The sequence below is a fragment of the Dermacentor variabilis genome, chromosome 9 (genome assembly GCF_050947875.1).
Source record: "Dermacentor variabilis isolate Ectoservices chromosome 9, ASM5094787v1, whole genome shotgun sequence".
NCBI lineage: Eukaryota > Metazoa > Arthropoda > Arachnida > Ixodida > Ixodidae > Dermacentor > Dermacentor variabilis.
Genome location: NC_134576.1, coordinates 116850139 through 116867398, shown reverse-complemented (window position 1 = coordinate 116867398; position 17260 = coordinate 116850139). Strand labels below are relative to the sequence as shown.

The 17260-nt window shown below is 44.4% G+C and overlaps 1 protein-coding gene across 1 annotated transcript; it reads right to left on the bottom strand.

Moving 5' to 3' along the window:
• Window positions 1-231: 231 nt before the first annotated feature.
• Window positions 232-15912, bottom strand: LOC142557340 (calcium-independent phospholipase A2-gamma-like). Its single transcript, XM_075669100.1, has 9 exons — window positions 15610-15912; window positions 12705-13359; window positions 11508-11645; window positions 10188-10342; window positions 8137-8403; window positions 7215-7272; window positions 5939-6130; window positions 5271-5469; window positions 232-1080 (listed from the first exon to the last, which is right to left on the bottom strand). The coding sequence occupies exons 1-9, from the start codon at window positions 15678-15680 to the stop codon at window positions 830-832; spliced, it is 1986 nt and encodes a 661-aa protein (XP_075525215.1). The 5' UTR covers window positions 15681-15912; the 3' UTR covers window positions 232-829.
• Between the last annotated feature and the right edge of the window lie 1348 nt (window positions 15913-17260).

Below are 17260 nucleotides of genomic sequence, written 5' to 3'. Positions count from 1 at the left end.
AGCACTTCATGAACGTGCACAATTGCTATTCATGAGCAATGTCACAATTGATGGTGATCAACCATCGTAAATTGAGACAGACTGAAATGCAGTATATGTTATGTCATTGTGTTTTAAGTATTGCCTATTCCAAGTTTCACTGTTTCTTTTTCTCCTTCTTCAACAGTCATTTTGCACCAAATGGAAATCTGGTTTATGCGAGCGACAACAGAAATTCCACACACACAGAAGAAAACAATCAACATTATTTTATTTACAATGTTAGGAGGCAGGACGATGTCGAGTCCCCAGTGACAAACTTGTCCATTTGCACACAACGATGCATGCAGAGTGACAGAGACTTGCAGGCTGACTAGCGAAGTACGGGTGAAATAATATACATATAAAAGCTTGCAGAGAACAGATATAACATATCTGTGCTGGGCAGGCTGCCCCACTACATAACAAAAGTATGACAGTGTTGTGTGGAAGTAAGTACGTCGAGGTTGTGAAAATGTGCATAATTGACAAGTTGGGGTGGCAACATTGTGCCTGTTGTAGGTGGTACTCGATCAATTATTTGTACGAACAGTTATCATACAAGGTACGTACTTCACTATATCAACAATAATTTCCATAGGTAACCACGCATGCATCCAACACAATTTGCTTAAGTCAAGGAGAAATATCTCTTCAAATCACTTTCCTTTACAATCAACGTTCCTAGCCTTAAAATAGTAAAAAAGGAACAAATTGCGTTGTTTGCCGAAAGCAAAAAAGACCATTTGCTCACATTATATTCCTTTGTTCTAAAGTTCTTACTTTTACAGGTGATGCGTGTCCGTAACGTTCACCACTTAATAGTCAACTGCATCCTTAGCCAGTCATTGACCCTCTGCATCGGCCCTCGCTTCGTCAGCAGACTTTTGACGGCAGAGTCAAACTTTTCGGAGTTGCGCCTTAGGTACATCTGGGCGTCCTGCTTGAGTTGGTCTAACTTTTCAGCGCGATTTTCATCCAGAGTGATCCATTCCGACAGGTATGGATTGAAACGGAAGTAGGCGTTTGGAGGCAGGAGATCTTGAACTGTGGTGTGAACAGCTGGAAAAAAAAAAGAAGGTTCATTTTTAGACAGACCAAAACAAACCTTCAAACACCTGGTGAAACAATTTTTTTTCCCCAAAAAATTTTGGTGCTCCAAAGTAGGAGGTGCGGGCCTTAAAGGGGTCCTAAACCACTCCTTGGGCTTGGTGAAAAAAGCAGTCATGTGCGGCACATAGAGCTCACAAGCGGGGTGCAAAGTCGCCTTTTTCTCAAACACTCTCTTTTCAACAGAAGCCTCACTCTTTTCCTCGCTCGTCACCCTTTTCTGGATGCTTTATTTCGTAATATAGCAGGTTACCATATGCGGCTGCTAATGGCCCATAGGTGGTGTCCAAATCCACACCTCTCTGGCACTATCTGGATTTTAAACACAGATCTTAAAGGCTATGTTTTTGCTACCTGAATGTGGCCGAAACAATCCTGGGGCCGGAAAACACGTCATAAATGTCGGGTTTTGGACACCACCTATAGCCGACATCAATCAAGAAGGGTGATTGGATCAGTGAGCTTCTTCCTACTGTTACTGTTTATGTTTATTGACACAGTTTAATAAGGTAAGCAAAAGGCTGAAGTATTTGAAAACCTGCTTTCGTATTTCGATAAGAATTACGTACTTCTGGAAGAAGCCGACAATCGTCTCCCCACGGTCAGTTGTGGCCACCAACGTAGGAATTAAGCTTTGGCCACTTCGCTTATCAGTGTTGTAGCCGTTGGGTATCGCTAATTTCTATTAGTTCTAAACACTCAGGTAAAAGCACTCAGGTAACCTAGAACCACGCAAAACCTAAGGCTGGACCAAATGCTTGCTTGCCACTGCACGCTCATTCCTGGCTGCTCCTGATTAGATGCCTTGGCAAACTTTGCTTCGTATTGAGCTATTATTGATAGTGCTTCAAAATGCGCAAGTTGGATGTGGCTACTATCCGTCGGTCAAGATGGCGCAGGGCAAGACGGTCCACACCACATAGTACCGCCAGACTAGAGCATATGAGCGTGAGTGGCCACTCAAACTCTGTCGTGCACAAAGCAAACGCTGTCACTTTATCGAGAACTTTGTGTAAACGGCCCTTCCGGCTGAGTTGTTTTACAGTTCATTTTGTCAAACTTGATGTCCGTGTGCCAAGTAAACTTCTTAGAAAATCGTAATGAAATAACTTTAGGAACACAAACGCTAACAAAATATATTTACTCCGAGCTTCGCTAGTTACCTGGATTGAGATATATATGCTAGGGTGGTATCCTGCATGGCACACGGAGATATCTCTGATTGTTGTCGCCTGAGTGGTACCTTAACAGAGTTAAAAGCTAGAAATACAATAACAACATGTTGCATGTGTGCTACGCATTGACAATGTTCAGGCTTGACTGCCTTCCTATTTCGATCGCGGGCAGAGCTGTGCCTGTGCCAGTTCGATACTAAGTTAGTACTAAGCTCAAAGCTTAGTGCTAACAATACACCAAGAAGTTTCCCAATCGCAACTACTTGTTGATAGCTCTCGGGAAAATGCGAAAGCTTGCTACTAGTCATCAACATCACGTTCACTGTGCACCCTCTAGCGCGATCCTACATGCCAGCATGGCGCCAGAGGATAGACGCCGCTGTGATCGCAAAATGGTGGCACCCTCAATAAAACGGTCTATAAGGTGCATTAGAATTCTGGCCAGCATTAAAGACAGTCTATGTTGAATGCTAAGAATTAGGACAGCTTTGAGCACAAGTAATACAACACATCTGCAAGAAGTCTCTGCGACTCGACGGCACCTCGCATCACCAAAAATAAGCTAAGCAAAGCAAGCACCACACTACCTACTACCACTGTATTTCAGCATATTGCGTGTGTGTTTGTGTGACCTTCAACGAATTCGCTCGCGATTACGATACTCCCTAATGCGAAATTTGAGTACAGCTGTATATGTGTCTTAATTTTGTGATGTATTGGCTGGCACGGACAATGTCTCATGCGGCATGACTGCCTCAATGATCTGGAGGTCGTGAGAGCCAGTGCATGGGCGATGTGTGAGCACGATCCACAGTGGACGCCACCAAAAGACCTCCCAGACGAGACGCGCTACTCTGGTGCGATCGTGTAGCCATCGTTGCCGCGATACGCTTTTCTTCTCACCCTCTCACCATGCCCTCCTCCTCCGCTTTCCACCTCGTAGTTCCGCTGCACCCTCCTCCTCGCGTCTTTCATCTTTCGCTGTGCTCGTTTGCTCAGTTATGACGACGCTCGCCGCAGGAACAAGTGCCTGAGAGCTGTGCTCTAAAAACGCAACGTAGCTTATATGAAGTGCGTAAGAAATCATGACTAAGTTTTCCTGTGAGCAGGTGAGCAGTGCCTTCTGCTCAGTCGACACCTTGTCCGGACAGCAAAGCAGCCTTCATAATTTTTTACTTTGATACTCTCTGCACAAAGCTGTCTCTTTACTGGCTTCTTCAGTGGAACGACACTTACTACTGCTGCTGTCCTCCTAGCTGTCCATTTAGCAAGCTATGGAGAGCATTGGTACTCTGCCATAGTACACAATCAAACTTCATTATATAGCGAACTCGCATACAACACGAAACTAGCTTCTTTATATAGTGGGTGACTCTAGGTGGGTGACACCATAGTGGGTGACTCTGGGAATTTGGACCACCTGGGGTTATTTAACGCGCACCTAAATATAAGTACATGGGTGTTTTTGCATTGCGCCGCCATCGAAATACAGCCGCCATGACCAGGATTTGATCCCGCGACCTCATGCTTAGCAGCCCAACACATAGTCACTAAGCGACCGCAGCAGGTTTCGTCAATACGTAGAAATACAAAGTCTTCGCAGTGAACTTCACCGATAATATTTTCAACTGTCTCCTCACAGCAGGTAACAAGGTAACAACATCTGACATCTCTTATTCGTGGCGGTGTGAACGAAGCAGTAGAGGTAGCCCAGCTGCAAAATCCTACTTACTCCATAGTGCTGCTCTCTTCCTCCTCAGGAATCGCTACTCTCGCAGAGAAGCCCTCATGATAGTAACACTATCGAAACTTCGACATCTTTAATTGGCCTTAACTTTACAGCAGCTGGCTGATGAATTAGGTTTTATTTTTACGGTTTATTTGTAGCATCACGTGTTTCTAATAGCACCACAAATTTTCATAGCGTTACATGACAAAAGTTCGACATGTTTGTCGCACTTTCCATAAGCCGATGAGGTAGGTGCTAGTTTTAGTAAAGTTCCATTAAACTGAGTTCACAAGAACATGGGTTCCGTTCAGCCAAAGTTAACTAACATTGTACCTATGGGCAGCCAATGAAAGTTGATACCATTGTCCTGTTTATCCGGCATCTTCATTCAAGCAAGTTTTGCTTATCCACAGTCTACTGTATACCTGGCTGCATTCCGAGGCCATGGAGATATTCAACTTTTTGTCAAGTAGTACGGCCTGTACAGTTTTGCGGTCACGTGTACAGCCTTGCAGCAGGTTTTGTGCTTGAATGATGTTACATGAACATTTAGCAAAGACCTTGTATCAAGGTGCTTTTCAGCACCTCATTGAGTGCAGTCGAACAACGGTGCATTTCTCAAGCTGCTTCTCATCGTAGGAATCAACAAAACCATTTTGGACAGAATCTCGTCCCCCTGTGACCCTTGTGCCTTTGAAAACTATTGCCAGGAGCCATCATGCTTCGCAGGGTCTTTGACCATCACCTCTCCTTTCACGCAGCTGTTGCCTAAGGACAGATCATTATCTGTCATAAGAATTGCAAAGAAGCTTTATTTAAGTGCTGTTCACTCTTCGTTCAAGAGACGCTACGGTATAAAAAAAAGTTTGCACTTGTTGGGGTGTGTCTTTGTCTCCCAAACAATAATCATCATCTATTTTTGCGTGTCTTTTCCTTTCTTTAATGGTGTGTACCTGGGACTTTCAAATCACAAATGGCATGTGCGTTATCAGCGTGACATAGCATTCTAGACAGGAAACTAGTGAGCGCACAGCTTTCAAGATAGGAAATGCAAGCAACACAGATGACAATTACTGCTTAGGGAAAAAAAATCTGTACCAAAGGGAGCAATCTTCTTTTAGAATATATGCTTCACTCAGTGGGAGTTAAAGAAGGGCTTAGAGTCAATTAGTAAATACGGTCATAAATTCACACTAAACAGTATGTTTAGCCATCTGAGCTGCTCCAAGGAAACTAACCTTCAGTGTCAGTGGCACTGTCGATGACCTTGAGGATCTTTTTCTTGAGTGACGTGAACCCCTGGTTCTGCTCCGTCACCTCCGGAATGAAGCGACCTCCACCTAACGACACCACGCACTGGATTGGCTCGTTGGGCCACAGAAGCTTGGCTTCGTGGATCGCCACGGCTGTAGGGTTGTTGCACATCAGGCCACCATCCTGCAAGACATGAAATAGCAGGCAAGGTTGGCCCTCTGTGTTGATGCCGTGGTTACATGCAACCTGACCAACTGGCATACCGATTGAGTGATTGTGTTTTACATCCCAAGGCAACGCAGGGACCAAGACAGACACTACGATGACGGGCTATTTTGACTGTTTTAGGTTATTTCGCTAGCACCCAAAGCTTGGCACAGGAGCATTCTTGCATTACGCTTCCATCGGAATGTGGCCATGGCGGCCAAGCTTGAATCTGTGGCCTCACGTTCATCAGTGGAACGCCACAGCCATCGACTCATGATGACAAGTCAATTAGCTTCAGGAAACAAGAACTGAAGAATGAATTAGACTGCAACACTTTCACATTGTGGCTGGGTGCACTATCAGATGCGCAATGCAAGGCAAGTGAGATAGGTTAGCGAGACGTGTGGTTTGGATGTAGACACGCGGCGACTCAACGAGCACAGACCTGGTGGACGAAGCCGTCAAGGTCGTATTCCTCGAAGTACCCCGGCGCAGCCCCCGAGGCCCGGATCGCTTGCCACATCTTGTACTTGCAGCTGCCATAGTAGTGCGACTCGACTCGGTGCGGGAGGTTGTAGTTGCGGAAGACGTACGGCTTCAGAGTCGGCTGGTTCACTGCCACTGATATGGCTCCCACCTGCGAAATCAATGTAGTTCCAACTTGTTTTATCTTGTTTCATTTCCCCCAAAGGACAGCCCAGAAAGGAGCTGGGTTGAGAGAATGCAAATGATTCTGTTTCAACTTTTTTTTTATTTTCGCATTTTGTCAGTTGCTACGTTATGCTGGCCCTGAATCAACAGCTTCAGCAGCCCCTAATATTTCACAAGGTAATGGACTGGCAAGAGTTTCAAGGCTCATAATGCATTAAAAAAGAAAGAAGACAACTATGAAACTACTACAACACTGTAAACATTATGCTGGCGGCGGGCTGTTTTATTAACTGCACTATACAGTTAATATCATAAAGTGTAATCATGGACAACTCAATTGAAAGCAATCCAGAGCCAGCTGCAACACATTCTTTTGTTTTCACTTTCCCCACTTCATTCGAGCTGGCATGATTTTGGCTAGCACATTCAGTCTGAGATTATACTATTTCTGGTGACTGGATACGTAGTGACTAGAGGCAGCACTGTCAAGTTACTAGTAATAAGAAATGTTATATTTTGCACTTTCACATTTCGTTTGTCGATGATAGTAAATACAGTACTGCACCGAACTCAAGATCTGCAATGCTTCGAGATCCGTGAATCGCTTCTTCTTAAGACATACTTCTGGCAAGAATAACAGATTTTTGCGGTCCCTTCAAGTTTTTCTTTACGGCTTTCTACTATTCTTACATTGTAAGTTATATACACAGTACATTACATGTATATAGGCATACAGTTCATCTTACTACATTAAACAGCAGTAAGACAACTAGGCTTTCAGTTCGTATATACTTCACGTTCCAGCTCTCTGACTACGTTTTTCTTTGCAGACAACGGTGCTGCTCGGAACCCTGCATGACAACTGAGGCCTAGTTTCAGGCATTTCATGACTGCTGCAAGTAATGAGAGAGTTTGGCGGAGGTCGGAATAACCGAACGTAGAAGAAATTCCCAGTGCGCAGAAAAAAAACTCCACAAATGCGAAGGCACCTGGTGAAGCAGTGTCATTAGCACTGCTACCTCTAACACATCATTGATAAATTCAACACTTTCCGTTTTACGATATCTTACCTTGGGACTGCACGAATTTCTTGTGGTTTCCAATAGCGTCTTGTCCTCAAAGACCCGCCTGGTAGGACAAGGAAAGGAAGAAGTCATGACACAAACACACACACACACACACACACACACACACACACACACACACACACACACACACACACACACACACACACACACACACACACACACACACACACACACACACACACAGACACACACACACACGCACACACACACACACAGGCCACACAGCATGGTGTAATGAAGATGCAGCAATTAACTACCATGTGTTTTTTTTAAATGCCATAAAGAATTTCTTAAATCACCTGTGGCAGACAGCATAATCCCATTCATTGAGCTAAATTATTCAGAGGTAGACATTATTTGCATGAGAAATCAAAAGGCATAATTTATTAATTATCAAAAATTTACGAATTAACTTTTTGATTAGTTACTTCATGGTACATATTGCAATTTACTCATTGCAGCCGGTGAGTTCACAAGGTGTGTCCGCTTGAAACGACTTTTCAGGATGACACCAGTTCCGACATATTCATTTTCAAACTGTGCAACGAAATACACGAGCGTTCCATTTCTTTTGTGCTGCTTCAATGCATAAAACATCGGTTTGTTACACAAATAAGTGGAACAACGGTGCACTTTTATCGCGAATTTCATGGCAGTAAATTACATTTCATCTCAAAACCCGTGCGATCCTTAGGATTCATTCCTAGTGGATGAGCGCTGCAAACTCACCGCTACAATTCATAAATTGCAATAGTATGTGCAATAAGGTAATTAAAGATTTAATTTGTGAATATTAGTGCTTTAGTTGATTATGCTTTTCGGTTTCTCATAACAAGGTTGGACAGTACAGCGTTGGGATCTACTTGCACCATCAACAATAAGAGTGCAATGCTGTTGCACGCACCTGATGGCATCAGTCCAGTACGAGGTATCGTAGTAGGCATGACTCCACACCAGGCGCCCCGTGCCCCACCAAGCGTTCTGGGTGAACACCTCGAGGCTCATGCTGCGGTACAGGGACTCGCACCGGTCCAGGGAAGTGTGCAGGCCACCAAGCAGGTAGCCCAGGATGGCACCCGTGCTCACACCGGCCACGTAGTCGAACAGCTCGAACACCCGTTGTCCCGTGCAGAGCTCCAGCTGTCGTAGAAACTCGATGGCCAGAATGCCCCTGCAATGAAATGGGGAAACAACCAAAACACGATCAATTCCACTGGGTAATCCGGAAGAAGTTCTTTTTTCTCCAGATCTGTTCACACGTGGACATCGAGAGTTTCTGACAAAAAAATTACGCAGGTACCAGTTACAGATTGTTGTCGAAGCAAGGAAAGTGTCATGTTAATAAAAGCTCTTTATTTGAGCAATGCCAGCATGGCGCCCGCACTGAACACGCCCGACCGCACAGTATGTGCGAGACGACATGCTGGTAGAGGCACCTTCCGTGTTGCTCTGGAACTGACAGAGCTTCTGATAATCGCCGGCAGATTAAATTCAGCCACCATGTCGGGTTTCAGGAGAGGAAGAACTGGAGAGTGGCGCTGTGCAATCGGATGTGGTCGGTGCGATCGCCATGCTGGCGTCGTTCAAATACAGAGATTTTATTAACTTGACAGAAAGGTTCTCATTGTTCTGCAGCTTTGGCTGCCTCTCACTGCCATTGAGCTTCTCGTATTTTGGCTAGAACAGCTTAATGTGATGTGTCACTCTGCACCGACTGACAGGCCACTCCATTTGGAGCCATCTCTGAAGAGTTCCGACACGACCGATTTCAGATGTACATTCGCTACAGCGGGGACGGCATCATCACTTATGCAGTCGATCAATTGGTGCCTCACCCTACATATACCTTCCTCCTCCACGCACACCCTTGTCTGCACAGGTCCAACTGACTGCAGAGTCAGAAACCATCCACCTCCACAAAGGAAGTTTTGCATTTAAAGACGTGCATACCTGTGGTTCCATGACCCCTTCTGCTCACATTGTATTAGCCCAGCTGATTTATCTCATTCCCTAAAATTGAAACTGAAGATGAGAGGCCGCCATTGTGGCAAATATGCTGAACATGCGACTAGCTGTGACGCACCACTTGAGCATGTTCACTTGAGACAAGTTCCGAAAGTGACACAAAGATGGGGAGACAGTGCACAGCCTGCCAAGGAAGCCACTTCAAGGGAGACAAAATGAACACCCTCTGCTCTAAACCTGTTCCAAGCACAGACTCACCCCTCATCTAAGATTGTCCATACAGTAGGTAAAAAAAATGTGTGGTAATGTGGTTTTCTGTGAAAAAAATTCATTACCTCTGCTTTGAAGCTATCAGCTGCCATCTTTTTCAAAAAGAGGTATTTTCAAATCAGATGTGCACTGCTGCCACCAGGGGGACAGAGATGAATATCTGTTGTTCACTACCGGTACTGTAAAGTTCCACTTTCCGCTGTGTTCATTTGATATGGTGCTCACTGTTGCTCAGATTTCCCGAGCTTGTGTGTGAGTACATGCTTGCGTGTGTAGGTATATTTTCTTTCTTTTCTCTCTCCTTGCTTCATCTCTTATATATTAAACCTAGGGTAGCATAGCTGACCTCTCCCGTTATCAATGAACTTATTCTGACTACCACGAGCACATTTCTGGATGCACTGGTTGATGTATATGGTTTCCTTGTGCTACATTCTTGGGATTAACAAGCAGCAAGTATGATGGGTAGGCTACATGGGGTGAACAATGTGGAAATGATATATTCGAGAGTGAGTATTCGGGGGAGTATCCGGGGCTAGCGGTCTGGCATAGCGAAATGTTAACTTGCTGGGCTCAGGAAGTCCAAAATCTAAGATATCACAACTTGTTTACCACTGTATGTGTGATACTAGAAGCATACACCACTACCCTAGCTCAGCTTTGCGTTTCCCTCCAGTGTTCTTTAAAGCAAACTTTCTTGACCACAGGAGAAAGGCTCACCTCGTGCCTCCGCCGTCGATGGAGAGGATACGCAGGCCCCTTCCCCTCGGCGGATCAACGTAGCCCAGCAGGGCCAGAGTCTCCCGTGCCGTGGACATGACAGAACTGTTGTTGGAGTACTCCCGCATTCGGAGAATGTGAGCAATGGCCCGTTCCTAAGGAAACACCGAGCGTAGATTAGTACCACGAAAGGAAAGCAAGGTGCAGGTTTGGGTTAGTTGGTTGGACATAACCGAATAGCGTAAAATCAAATAAAATTCTGCTGTTTTACGTACCAAAAGCACAATCTGATTATGAGGCACACCTTTGATTTCGACCATATGGGGTTTTTTAACATGCACTTAGATATAAGCGCACGATCAATCTTTCATTTCACCTCCGTCGAAATGTGGCTGCCACGGCCAAGATTGAACCCGCATACTTGAGCTCAGCAGGACAGAGCCATAGCCACTGGGCTAACACTGCGGGTAACAGTGTAGAAGTAGAACTTGGAGACAAGCATTCTATTTTCGCGCTCTTAGTTCAATAGTGAAAGGAAATCACAAACAAACAGTGCACAAATTGGCGTGATCCAACTCAACTTCATGTTATTATAAGAGGGCATTATATAAGAGGTTTGCGAAGTCACTGTTTCATGCTAGTCATCATTCATGCAACGCACAATCAGTGAATGAATTCAAAGCTTATTGACAACTTAACGATCGCCACGAGGTGCAATGTCACAAAATTTGAAGAGCTGCTATGTGCTGTCAGTAATGGGTAACTTAATCTGCAGTCTTGTTTCTTTCTGCACTCACTGTTGCTTTCTGTATTCTTTCTCCACAATGTTTTGCGAACGCGTATGAATAAAGACTCTGCCCCAAATGGTCACTAGGATGTAAACTTTTTTTTAACAGTGATCACCAGGAGTTAGCAGGTTTAACATAAGTCAGTCTGGCAATTGCTAAATGACAACATTCCTACAGCAAGGTATACAAGCGAGCACCTGTGAGAATGAAACTCTCCTGGATTTCACATATTCATGGGAAGCTTTCTTTTTTTTCTTTTAATATGCAGTTACCAAATTCAGAATTGGAGATCATGCATGAGATTAGAGACCAGAATGGTTGCAATATGTATAGTTACAGTTATATAACTATGATAGTTATAGTACAGTTATAGTTATAAGTTATAGCACAAGAAAGCCACAAGGACAGTAGAAGACACACTGTGAATAAGGCACGCAAAGCGCTGTGCGTCGACTTTGTCTACTAGCTACTAGCTAGTGCCCTTGCGGGGTTTTTGTGTTGTAACTTGTTTTTGATCAAGGACTCGGCTCACCTTAACAAGTATGCACAGACTGCTGGGATTGCTCAGAATATGGTTGTTTAGTTCCTCCAGTCGCGCCACTTGAGACGCCGGTGATGAGGCTGCCACCACTGATTTCAGGAGGGCACGCGATGTTCGGTCTATTTCCACCTAATAGAGAGTAATGCATATGATTCAACTTTTTTTATATATATATGTGAATCACAGATGGAGCAAACAAAAGCAAAGGAATAATAACAGAAGCCACTGATCAAGGTGAAGTAGGTGACAGGTTCTGGGGATTAACTAAATTGAGTGAGTGAACGCAATTGGCTCTTGATACTGTCAGCAGTTGCTTGACCTAATTTAACTGCTGCAGTAAACTAAGTGCCTAACCACTGCAGACCTCAGAACTGTTAACAGCACAGATCTTCACTATCGTTAGCAGCTTTGGACAATTACACTGCTTCCCACAGAGTAATATTCCAGGCGGGCTGTTGTCCTCCACTGATGTGGGCATCCGAGTCCAGAAAACAGTGTATAGTCATAACGTTTGTTAATAATAAAGCACTTACATGCTAATAACAGTTCCGTAGATTGTTGAAGCTGGCTCGAAACAAGCAGGGACAATTAGTGTGAAACAGCATGCACACTCCTTTCAGTTTTCCAAATTCATCCATGAAATCAAATTTTATTCCTCGCTGCTCAAGATGAGTGCTCATCTATAATGCCACATTCAGTCACAGTTTTCATATCAATACCAAATTGCAGACTCAAGTAGTCACATTTGTACTTACTTAATTCCGTTATGTTTTAAGTTGATTTCACAGTGTACAAAATGTCGCAGACTTCACTTGCGTGCATCTTCAAAACAACAATGTGCACTGTGAAACTAAACAGTGATGTTGTGCATGAAACTAACTTAAGATCAACATCCATGCCAGTATGTCAAATGCAAGAACCTTATGACGCAAACATTGTGTGTACCTATAAGTCAATGACAAACATGGGTTGGCATTATGCAACACTTCTATTCTGATTTTTCTACTTTGCTTTGTTAGTGAACTGAGCAGCGCTCCATCTATGCTATCACCAGTATTGGCTGCTCGTGAGCAATGAATCGTAAGAATGGAACAAAATCGAGAGAAAAGATCCTTGCATTATACCAGCCATGATGCCAGTTAAGGCCAAGAGCCAATTACACAGTTACACATAAAGAGATGTGTGTACCTGTGACATAGCAGGAACCTTGCTTTTAGTGTCTGCAGCAGCTACATCTTCCTTTTGAGGCTTGGGCTTCTGGTCTTGCGCCAGCTCCAATTCGGACAGAATCTTGTTCACCTCGGACTCCTGTGCCTTCGCAAACTCCTGCCAGGAGGTGTCACCCTTCGCGGGGTCTCTGACCATCACCTCTCCTTTCACTATGCTGTCACCAGATGACAGATCCTTGCTCGTCGCCTGCTGCACGCCCAGTCGTACTGTTCGGTGGTCTGCAGCTCCTGGACCCGGTGTGATGGCCTTGCGAAGAAGCTCTCGCCAAGAACCAAGACTCTCGGAGGGCGTCTGCTTCAGATTCTCAACGTCTGCTCTACCGTCGTCTGCAGAGCTCTGCGATGCCCCTTGCATTTCGAGATCGGTACTTGGCCTGACTTGCATCCTGTGCTGTGTTGATGCACTGCTGCGCAACAGTAGTACCATCCTTTGAAAGTGAGTATCCCTGAATGCAGCTATGCTGTCGAACAACACACGGGATTTCAACTTGAGGCGCGTCTTGCTCTGAAGACGCTCCAGCGAGTTAGTGAGCTTGGACGTCCAGTACGGGTTTGGCATGGACTTGGAAGTGCTGTTCTGGCGGGTCAGCGTCAAGCCTGGCTTTCTTTTCAACCTGAAATGTGCGAAACTTGAAGATAAGCAGGCCCTAAAACTAGCGCACAGTGATTGAGGCGGTTGTAACGCTTTCATACTTCCGACAGCTGGAACTTGGTGGTATTTGCGTAATTTCGCAACATTGCACGTAGTCGACAACTCTGGTGCTTATGCGTGCGGATCCAATATACACACCCAGTCAAAAAAGTCCAATGGGCCCAATTGATAATTTTCCAACTACCATCAGTTGGTGTTGATCCAGTAGGATTTTTGCCACCCATTGGACCATACCGTTCATAATTAATTGGAAACCCTGTTTGAATCCAATTAGATTTCCAATTGTATTCAAATGGTAGCCAACTTTAAAAAAAAAAAAAAAAAAAAAAAAACTGGTGGACAGTTAGATCTGACTGGAGTTAACCAAATGCAACTTGTTGCCAAGCTAGATTTCCGTTGCAAGCCTATTAGATCTAACTGGAATCCAAAGGGCTCATCAATTGGACCTCTGTAGTCATGCAATTGAAAGTAACCGGTGTCTCAGCTGGACCTGTACAGCTGGACTTGTACCAGTGCCATGTATCTGTGTCACATTATAACACACATATGTTGCTTGTATTTTCAAAGGCCACTAGTGCCAACTCTATTTAGTCTTTAAACAAATTAAAGATTATTTTTCATCAAACTTTATACACTTGTACTTCTAACTTGGTTCCACCTCTCAAACATTAGGACAGGGCCCTAAAAAATTAGATAACCTTGCTTCAGCCTTTCTAAAGTGCCCGGCAAAAATTTCGATTAACCAATAAAAAATCCTGCATCGCAAGTGACTAACCAATTAAAGGCTATAAGAATTAATGCATGATTAATCTTTAATCAAATAAAAGATTAATCGACCATCCCTAACCCAGCAGATAGTGCGAGTTCTTCAAAACAAATAGTACATTTTTATCGCAGATTCTAAACATCAAAGAAGAAATAATTGCTGCTCTCTATTTATCATATAAATAAAGCACAACAATATCTTATTTCAGCATGTGTGCTTTAATTGCGGAGTTATTTTTGTTAAATATTTTATTGTTTCACAGCATTGCTCATCTGTGTGACTTCCCAGTGAAACAAGTAGCCATGTCAATGAAGTAGCGCTCAAACCAACTGATCAAGTCCCATCGAGAGGAGCTGGCATTCAGGATCCTTCCAGTTGCTAATTATATAGATTCCAACATGAAATCCTTAAAAATCGCTTGATCAACATGACGCCTCAGATATATATCCTAAAGGGATATGAGAGGACCACATGGAACTGTCTTAATACCAGCTAACTGGTTTAAGACGTAATGCATGCTTGGTTCAATTGACCGGAAAGTTATGAGATCAAGAACTAATTAGACGGTTCAGTGGGTCTGGAATTCTAATGTGAGCTTATAGACACCTTTAATTAGGCTGCCATATGTTAGTAAGAAACATTACAAGCAGAATTTTAACTGGAACAGCAATGTTCCAATGGGTCCATTCCGATTGGAGATGTACAACGAATTGGACAAACAAGCATTCCAATTGGAAGACCAATCGGAAATATCACTGTTCCAATGATTCTTCCAATGGAAAATGGTGGACCAATTGGAATGACCAATCGGAACTGTGAGGTCCAATTGGTTTATCCTATTCAAGTGCAGCATTCCAGATGGTTTCCAATTCATTCCATTTGGGTCAAATTGCTATAGCAACTGGTATGATCCCGTTGGACCAATTCACTTTTTTTGACTGGGAGCTGCAATCAGAGCTGCAGCTGCGATATATTGCTGCTGTTTTAAATTTACTTACATAGATGAGCGCCAGAATGGATCGCGAGGATCGCGGCTTCGCGTCGAGCAAAGAAACTTGGCTTCCGCGAAACACCGCACGTAGAGCGACATACAGCCTCGACTTTCCGACACGTACGCCAATAAGCGTCCCCGCGGACTGCAGCATTCTTGTATATCAGATCCTCGAACTTAAGCACCTCCAGCTCTTGTGTTTTGACACACAACGTGCGTGGGAGCTGCGCGATAGGTAAAGATAAGGCGCCAGGTAGTACGTGACAGACGCACGCATCACTTTCCCTTCCTTTCCTCTCGCGAAAACTATCCGAAACCAGCAATTTGCAGCCGCTCGTCAGCTGTGCGCCAATTGCAGCTCGCGACTCTGGACGCTCGCTTGAGCAACGACAACCGCAGGTTTCCTGCGCCTTCGTATGCGAAGAAATGAAACACGTAGGACAAACGTTGCTCACCTGCTGCTTGACGGCCTACGCCAGCAGTAACCGTTGGATCGGGCGATCCAATGTGTCCTTCGGGCCAACATAATCGCGAATCCCGTCGCTCGCGCAGGCGAACGATGTCTCCGAATCCACACCGCGTTGAGTTCGTCAGCTCGGTCGAGTCGGGCGGCACGTCTTGTTCCCCATGATTAGCTAATAATTGCGTACACACCTCAGGGAGCTAGCAGCTCCCCTCATCAACAGCGCATCTAACACATGACGAGCGAGAGGGGGGGAGATCGCTGGTACGAGCAAATGACGTCACGGCTATCGCCTGATTTTTGTCACGTGACCACAACAAAAAAAAAAGAATGATGCAGACGACGGCGGTCTTGTCGCTGGGCGGCAGTTGTCAGTCGTAAAGCGCGATTGCGTTCTTCTAGGACCTCTCGCGCAAAACTTGACTCGTTTGTAAGCAGTCATATGAGGAATATTTAGCAATGCACTGGCGCAACAGAAGCGCTCAGCCGCGATCGAGAGCTAATATATTGCGAGAAAGGTTTCGCAAGTCAGAAATACGGAAATTATTATTCACAAGTATATTACTGCAGCGACACTCCTCACGTACCCTATGCTTTTCAAAACACAATAAACGAATAATATAATAATTAACCGCATAAAAAATAACTTCGTTATTTTATTTTTTTCACAGATTGTCGCGTCACCTGGTGTCAAAAAATTAACTATACGCACTATACGGTTTGCTTGTAGTGCAGGTTTTATGAAACTTTGTTTTGTTTTGCATAGTAAGCGTCGCCTACGTTAGCTAAGCATCAACAGTTTTTGTTTTAATAAATGGGTGCATTTTGACGTGGAGAACGTGTGTGCGCGGCTATACGTGCCCCAGCCAGCCGCAGTCCCGCACCTTTTGGCTTTGTGACGTCAACGAGAGAATTACCTTGAATTTCATCACGTCGCAGTTTCCAAAGTAATAGAGGTGCCAAAAATGCGAAGTGAGGAATAAGACAGAGTGCAGCAAGGTTCCGGCATGTCGCAAGATCGGAAATTTGGAACCCCAGCAAACTTTCATGCCGCTTACACAATCTCTTCGGTTGTAGACGGCCGGACGTTCATGCGAAGGCCATATATAACGTGTCACGTACCACTATTTATGTTTGAGATAATCCCTGAACTCCTACAAACAGTGTAGAACTACATATACAACTACTTTAGTACACTACCTTGTGTCACAAGGCCCAGGTTTTGTCTAAAATACGCACTCAAACTGTTTGCGCATAAAGTGGGCTTCGCCACTAGGCTATGAAGCATTGCAAGGAAAGCGGCTGAACTTGAAAAGTCTTTCGTGATAGGAATGGCCTATCCGTAAAGCTTGTCACACATGCTCTTTCTGAATTCATCCATTCGATAAATAGCGACGAACACTTATGTTTGTTCATAGGTATAAGAAAATTAATTTAAAACACGAAACCGAAACTGCGCATCCACTGCTTACTGTTTCACTGGTTCTCAGGTATAAGAAAAACTAGAGGCAGCCCTATGTCAAGAAGCATGGCGGGCCAAGACACGCGTACTTGCTCGCGGCTGTCGAAACTCTAATCACGTGAGAAACTTAGGCGAGTGACAGCTGCTCGTGCGCTCTGAGTGAAGCAAGAAAAAAATAGCC

What these genes read in the sequence shown, in the direction of transcription:
- LOC142557340 (XM_075669100.1), bottom strand. Translation starts at nt 15,680, where the DNA reads ATGTTGGCCCGAAGGACACATTGGATCGCCCGATCCAACGGTTACTGC. An exon ending in TTGACGGCTTCGTCCACCAG is followed by an intron (nt 5,470 to 5,938) that starts GTCTGTGCTCGT and finishes CATGTCTTGCAG; the next exon opens with GATGGTGGCCTGATGTGCAA. An exon ending in CAGTGCCACTGACACTGAAG is followed by an intron (nt 1,081 to 5,270) that starts GTTAGTTTCCTT and finishes TTTTTTTTCCAG; the next exon opens with CTGTTCACACCACAGTTCAA.